At 44.9% G+C, this 7,663-nt stretch overlaps 1 protein-coding gene across 2 annotated transcripts in view; it reads right to left on the minus strand.

Annotated features, from left to right (window-relative positions):
- Nucleotides 1-1,151: 1,151 nt before the first annotated feature.
- LOC100966144 (liver carboxylesterase 1-like) overlaps nucleotides 1,152-7,663 on the minus strand; it is an 81,577-nt gene continuing 75,065 nt past the window's right edge. For both annotated transcript variants that reach the window (XM_012806857.2, XM_003792548.3), the window contains exons 10-14: nucleotides 7,577-7,657; nucleotides 7,160-7,307; nucleotides 2,826-2,957; nucleotides 1,815-1,887; nucleotides 1,152-1,527 (exon numbers count right to left, since the gene is read on the minus strand). In XM_012806857.2, the coding sequence (XP_012662311.1) occupies nucleotides 1,344-1,527; nucleotides 1,815-1,887; nucleotides 2,826-2,957; nucleotides 7,160-7,307; nucleotides 7,577-7,657 (618 nt within the window). In that variant the 3' untranslated portion in view covers nucleotides 1,152-1,343. The remainder of the gene's footprint in view (nucleotides 1,528-1,814; nucleotides 1,888-2,825; nucleotides 2,958-7,159; nucleotides 7,308-7,576; nucleotides 7,658-7,663) is intronic.

Here is a 7,663-nt window from a genome sequence, read left to right on the forward strand (position 1 = left end):
CAAGATTTGATGGTCTTTTCCCAGTGGTTGAAGGAGCTTATTCTTTGGGAGAGAAGGATCTGAGCAGGGATCTGGGCTGCATCCTTGGAGGCAGGGTTTCTCCAGTTTTGCCAGCTGATCCTAATGTTTCTCATCAGTCCTTAATGAAGGTGAAGGAGAGGAGTCTGTGATGGGTATAAATTCCCCACTGGGTCTATGGTTCCCAGGGATTTTATACTCACATACTGGCCCACACTTGGCCTTTATCACTTGATTACAATTTTTAGAATAATTCTGTGAAAGATAGTGAACCTGTCTCTGCCTGTAGGTGGAAGGGAAGCCAGTGTTCAATCCTACCTCTCCTCAAAAGTGCCTGTCTTCCCTTCCATTCCAGGATAATCATTTTCTTGCAATTTCAGCCCTCTTTTTTCCACAAGAATACTTATGATTAGAAGGAAAATGTAGTTTTTTCTTTCTTTAAGAATAGTACTGACACTCACAATCTTTCTATAACCCAGAAGGAACCAAGTATCACTAGAGAGATTCAGAAAGAACCAGTTTTACAATGACACTTCAGGGCCATACATCAAGGTGGTCACTGCCTGGACTTGGAATACTCCTGACTACAGAGAAGCTTCAGACCAGTTTCTGGAGGAAATAGCCCTGGGGGGATCTGAGGCTACTGTATATGTTTAGGACGGTACTGCAGACCCGTACTTTGGTGCCTTTCATTATTTATACATATGTTGGACCATCAGATATTACCCCACAGGTCTTAGATGCTATGTCCTATTTGGCTTTTTCCTCCACTCACTTTGTTCTTTTTTCAGGAGAGAGTCAGGAAGTCCATGTGACTCTGCACAGGGTCACCAAAGCACCTCTCCCTCTTCACCTGATCCAGCTTCATACTCAGCCCGTGCTACCCATCTCCACAGATGACTCCAGACTGAGGGAGGAAGTCTGTACTCCGGCTGTCCCAAACTCTGTTATTGGACACTGTTGGTGGCTTAGTGACATGGGGGCACTTCAAGAGCCCCCTAAGCATCTCCTAGGCCCAGGATGCTGGGTGCTGACTGTCAAGAGGCCAAGCCATCCTACTCATGGGCCCCTGTCTCCATTCTGCTCTCTGTGAGGAGGGTGTATTAATCTCTAGCCCAAGACACAAACACTGATTTGGCCTCCAAAAAATGTTTATTGACACAACTGAGGTCACAAGTGCAAAAATTGCCCCTCCCTGGCCTGTGTCCACCCCCCAGGAACAATTCCCCAGACTCCACAATGAGACACCACTCTGACCCACAGTCACCTTCTATAGAACACCTCTGTGGTGGCTCTTCCAGGCTCCGGTGGCTGGTGAGGCCTGTTCACAGCTCAATGTGCTCTTTCTGAAATGGTTTTCCCACAGGCTCTGTGGCCAGGAGCTTGTTCCAGAAAGCCACTTCCTTGTCCTTCAGCTTCTGGGCTGCCTGGGTGGTGACGCCAATCTGCAAATACCCTTCCTTCTGGTCATACTTTGGCCAGTGGGGCAGACCCTCCCCATTGGGATTCCTGAGAACAGAATCAGATAGAAACCCCTTAAAGCTGCTGTGCATCCCTAGCACTCCTCCAAGATTTGTAGGGGTCTCTTGGCTCATCACTTCCAAGAAATTTGTACACCTGCAGAGACGGGGAGCTCACCAACTCCTGGGCAGCCTGTCCATTTCAGATGGAACCCATGATCAGAACACTATGTTCACAGGGTGGAAAGCTTGATCACTCAAACTTCAGAAGCTGTCCTTCCCCATAGATGTGCCATGCCCCCATGGACCCTGCCCCACCTTTGCCATCAGCCTTACCCGTTCCGAGCAAAGTTGGCCCAAAATTTCATCACCATTTTGCTAAGTCTGACCTCCTCTTCTGAAGCACCATCTTTAGGAAAAAGAAAACAAGACGTCATAACTCAGTTTTGTTAATGGGCCAGTAGAGTTAGCATCACTTGGGAGCTTGTTACAAACATGGAGACTTGGCCCTTACTTCATACACACTGCTGGCTGATTGCAGTGATCTGAGAGTTTGGGAATGACTGCTCTAGGACTCAGCAATGGGCGTCCATTGAAACCACATGGCTGCTGCCTTCAGTGCTGTGACCTCTGCCTTCTTCTCCTCACTAACAGTCTCAATGCTAAACCCCAAGGTTTCCTGATAGCAGCCCCACCACCCAGGATTTCTCTTCTTGGTCTCCTACACCCACCCACATTTTCTTAGTCTGCAAAATAACAGAGTTGTAATGGTCCTAAGTAATCACCTGACTGAGAGAAGCCCAGAGGCCCTGGGGTAACATGAACAGCCATGAAATGGGATACAAGTCATTTCTTACTACTGAAAATCAAGGTATTGAAGCCACCTGTGAAAGGTTTTCTTTGGAATATCATGGTATTGAATATTTTTAAGTTAATCATATGAGATTTGATAAATGGGCAGACAGAAAAAGGACTGACACACATTAGACCCAATTCAAGGTTAACACCAATTCTAACATTAACCTCACCCACATTCTGATACACTCTTGTGAGAGGCAGATTGGTGACATTCTGGCCCTAGAGCAGGTCCCTGCACCAAAGACCTGCATTAATGGTGGCACAGGCCAGAATTGCAGAGTGACCTGGGCTGAGGCCACATGTGTGCACATCCTCCTTCATGTCTGTGGGAGCAGAAGAAGACTGAGGGCTGCCTAATCATTCAACACTGTTACAGTGAATTGGGAAGCTCAGACCAGAAGAAAAAGAGAAACTTCCTCCAGGCCTCCAAACAAAGACTGTACCCCAGATCTCCTAACTCTACACTCACAGCCAGCAAAGAGCCTTTACCTTTTAATAATGGGGCTCCAAAGACAGAGAAGAGCTCATCCCCATGGTCCCCTGTCACCGTCTTGGGTTTCATGTTTGAGGAGAAGCTTGGGTGGTACTCAAACTCATACATGTAGGTGGGGGCTCCAGCATCTGAGAAGACATGGATTCATGCACAGTTCATGTTAACAGACACACACCTTGATGGTATCAAGGCCCATAGCCCTGATGGACATTCCTGGTTATCAATGCAGTCAAGAGACCGTTTCAGGAAGCTCCTTGACTTACACTGACTTGCTGGGGGCTACATTAGTAATTAAGGAGGCACTGGGGATTTGAGCCAGGTTTTTGTTGAATAGATGAGTGAATGAATGAATGAACATTGATTGAATGAATGTTAAAAACCCTGAGTTGATCAATTTAAAATAGCTATCATTATCAGAACACTGGGTCCCATCGCCTCCTGACACATTCACAAACATGAAAATCTCTCTACATCCACTTTACACTGCTCCCTTTCGCTGATAACACACACACTAGTGCTCAGTCACCTGGAGAACATATACACCCTGAAGGGTGTCTTCTATTCAGACTAGTTTTGATCATTTTCAGTGGGCTTTTTTTCACTCATTTCCAAGATGAGTGAAGCCTATTCAACTTGGTTATCTAAAATGAGGGTATTTATATCCAAACAAAAGCAGAGAGAGAACAATCTGTCTCTTGTTTCTCAAGAAACCACAAAACTCAGGGCTTCATAGTTCACTATCTCCTCATATATTTGCTTCCTGTTTGACCCTTGTAGTGTTAAAGCTTTAAGGCATTAAGGTGGTGGCAGAGATGAGAAGGGGACATAGAGGGTGAACGTGCCTCTGTCCTGACTCTATTCCCTTCCTTTGCCTTCCTCTCTTACCACCAAAGTGCATTTGTCTAAGCCCCAAGGAGATGCCAAATTTCCTACTGTGTGGGTCATTGAAGGCACCAGGCCCAGCTCCGTTAGGGGTAACTCATGGTCTGCCCAGCACATGAGTCAGCACTTTCCATTGGTCATAATGTCCACAGAGGAGTGACCCCAAGAGGGAAAGAGCCAGATCCCAAGTAAGACTGGTGGAGAAATTTTACAACTTTTTCCACCTTCGATTCATAAAAAACTTGTAAAATACAGAAAAACAGAAAATGAAATAAATATCACTCAGAATCCAACCTCTCAGAGAAAGTCTCTTTTATTATTGTATTTCAGTATTTTCTTCTATGAATTTTTTCATCGCATATTCTATTCATAGAATGTTATATTGTGGGGATTTTCTTTTTTATCTCCCTTTCATGTATGTAAAATTGGGATGATATTTTATGTGGTACTTTTAACACACTATAATCACATCCTAACCACACATCACATCATTAAACATTTTTCTGCAAAATAATACACCAATATATGTCCTCCCAATGTCAGAATGAAGAGTAACTTATTTAATTGACCCCTTGATCTCCATCAATGCACCCTTGATTTAATAAAAAGCATCATTTGGAACAAGCCATCGTTCTAAGATTTGCAACACACTTGAGAAATGCCTACTTTACGGTCAAGCAGAACTTGACCTAGCCTCTGCTACTCAGACGTTTCACAAAGGAATTCAAAGCACAAATATAGAGCAAACAACTCTTGTGAATGAGAAAACTTATTTTAGGCAGCATGTTTCCCAAAATCTATTTCTTAAATACCTTTTTGCCTAAAAGCACTTTGAGTTCTAACAATCTTACAATCACAGCAGAAGTCTTCCAAAGAGAGTAACATAGAGATTAGAGCAATACAAGTAGGAACAACAGCAACAACAACAACAACAACAACAAAAACCCAAAAACCAGAGACAATGAGAGAGCCATTGTGATCACAGATAAGCAAATAGAAACAAAGTATAATTTTTCCCCTTTTTTTTTAGAGACAGAGTCTCATTTTCTCACCCTCAGTAGAGTGCCGTAGCATCACAACTCACAGCAACCTCCAGCTCTTAGGGCTTAGGCAATTCTCTTGCCTCAGCCTCCTGAGTAGCTGGGACCACAGGCATCTGCCACAACACTCAGCTATTTTTTGTTGCAGTTTGGCCGAGGCCAGGTTTGAGCCCACCACCCTCAGTATATGGGGCTGGCACCCTACTCAGTGAGCCACAGGTGCTGCCCATGATTTCCCTCTTTTTGATGGAGAAAGCTTAGGGATTTGGCAGCATTCTTTTACTTTTTAATCTTAGTATCCCAGGTGACAAAAAGAATACTGGAGAGCAATTTTGCAATATGTATCAAGAGCTTCACAATGTCCTTATGGGCCTCCCTAGTAATTTCATATAAAAAAAATACCTAAAATATTATATAGCCACATGCTTGGCGATTGATGCACATGGGCTGAGAATAACAATGTTATTTATTGCTTGATAATATGAGCAACCAACCTGAATACCAATAAGGTAGGAATGTTAAATTAATTTTTAATGTATTCATTTCATGGAATAATGAACATTTTCATGCTTTTTAAAATCAACATTAAGAAAAATTTTACCTGATTTATAAACAGAGCTTTAAAAAAAGAAAATCCTCACAATATGGCATTCTATGAATAGAATATGAGATGAAAAAAATCATAGAAGAAAATACTGAAAAAAATTTACAGAAGATACCTTCAGGCAGAGGAATTAGGATTGAAATATATTTTCTTCTTTATATGTCTTCATATTTTCTAAGCCTCCTACACTGAACCACATTAATTTTATATTCATGAGTTATTTTGGTCAAGAAAAGCAAGACAAATACAAAAAAATAAAATTTGACAAAATCTGTATACTCCTGGCAAAAAGACCCAGAAACAAAAATAAACAAAATATCTGTTTAAAAAAACAAAAAGTTCAATATGGTCAGGACCAGCAGAAGATGTAGCAGAAAACTCTGCAGATAAGACACATAGCAAAAGGCAAAATCAAATTTATGAAAAAAACACGCAACTCTAGGTGGGGCTGGTTAAAAGGTTTAATTAGAAACCCTGGGAGGAGGAAGAGGTAAGCGCTAAGGACACCTGTACCTTCCTGTGTCCTGGGCATCTATTAGGTCAGCTGAACCTAGATTTTGTTGTTGTTAGCAGTTTTGTTTTGTTTTTGGCCGGGGCTGGGTTTGAACCCGCCACCTCCAGCATATGGGGTCAGTGCCCTACTCCTTTGAGCCACAGGCACTGCCCAGCTGAACCTAGTTTTTAGCATGCTTATAGTACCCTGGATTTTAAACCCCTTCCAGCCTGCTTAAAGACAGAGGTCTGGACGAGAGGACCCCTTCCCACCTTGCAGACTAGGTAAGTGAGAGCCAGTAGAAAAAGGAGAGTCTGCGAGGTTACCCAGATGGCACCCAGAAGAGGACACTCCATCTATCCACCACCACCCCCCAAGATGAGCTCATTCATCTCTACCTCACACCAAACCCACACAGCCTCAGGGCAGTGTCAAAAGGTCCCTCTGCTTGTCCATTCTGGCACACAATAGGAAGGACCAATGCCAGTCACAGACACTGACATCTCCAGACCAGCCATCCCCACTACTCTCCCTCCTCTGGACCTTCTTGGTTCTGTACAGCTGCCTCAATACTGTGCTTGACTCCTGCTCTTCCCCCAGCTCCATTAACCAACTACTTTGAAGCCAGTTCTGATCTTAGAAACCTTCCTGGACTCGTGCTTGAATATTTGTCTTCTACCCCCACATTCCAACAAAACCCCAAGTAGGGAGCCCTTGTCTCAGATGTTGATGGTTCCTCACCCACATCACCCAGATCCCCTCTTTCTGAGTGTCTCTTTCAGCCTGATGTCCACCTCCAGCCTCTCTAGCTCTTTGCCTGGGGTCTCTGTCAGCACCAGACACTAACCTGCTCAGGTGTGCAGCAGGTCAGCAGGTCAGACTACCAGGGAGTTTACAGTTCCTTGGAACCTCCTCAGCCAGTGACAACTGAGAGCTGCTCAGAAGGGGTAACCCTGAGTTGTGTCCTCTGCGTGTTTCCAGAGCTCCCCAGCCCCCGCTGTGCACAGAGGACACCGCTTGGCAATGTCATGAAGTGTCTTCTGTCTCTTTCCTCTGACACTTCCACACCTCCATGCTGGTGCTTTCTGGGATCACCTGACAAGTAAACTAGGTGCATCCGGATCATTTTCTCAGAGGCTGCTGTAGGCAGAAACCAATACAGGACAGCACCACACCCCGGGCCATATGGAATCCACCTGTGAGGCTGGACGCTCAGCACTTTCCACATCTGTCTGTGCTGGGAGGCGGGCAGGTCAGACACTGGAGCTGGTGGGGTTGGTGTCCCTCTCCTGTCCAGCTTTAGGGACTCACCTCTGTGGTGTCGGGCCACATTCACACCTGGGACACCAAACATGACATCAGCAATCAAGTCCAGGAACAGGTCTTTCTTTTTGACAGGGTCATCTGTTCCCCCTAAATACTTCTCAATGGCTACCGAAGTCAGTTCCTCAGGGATGCCCTGCAATAGATCAAGAAAGTGACCACAACCACGTGGTGAGCACACGTCATCTCTGGCCAGTGAGGAAGGCTTTATTAAGGGGGAACCTCTCCAGCTCTGTGCAACTCCCCTGCACTCACCCCTAGTGTGATCAAGTGGGGAAGGTAGAAAAATGTGGGCAGAACCCCCAAGTCCCAGCCTGCATTCTGACACTTAAATCATCTGTGAGTCAGGACAAGTCCCTCCCCTCTTTGTGTCCCAGCTCATTCCTAGGATTATTAGACTCTTACAGTGATGGGGTAGGACTGCCATAAGAGTGAGGTGGCCGTCTTCTGGTCCAGTTTGCCTTCAGAGAGCGGATAGCCCATAAACTGGTT

This window comes from Otolemur garnettii, unplaced genomic scaffold (genome assembly GCF_000181295.1).
Source record: "Otolemur garnettii isolate 467f Iridium unplaced genomic scaffold, OtoGar3 scaffold00058, whole genome shotgun sequence".
Lineage (NCBI taxonomy): Eukaryota > Metazoa > Chordata > Mammalia > Primates > Galagidae > Otolemur > Otolemur garnettii.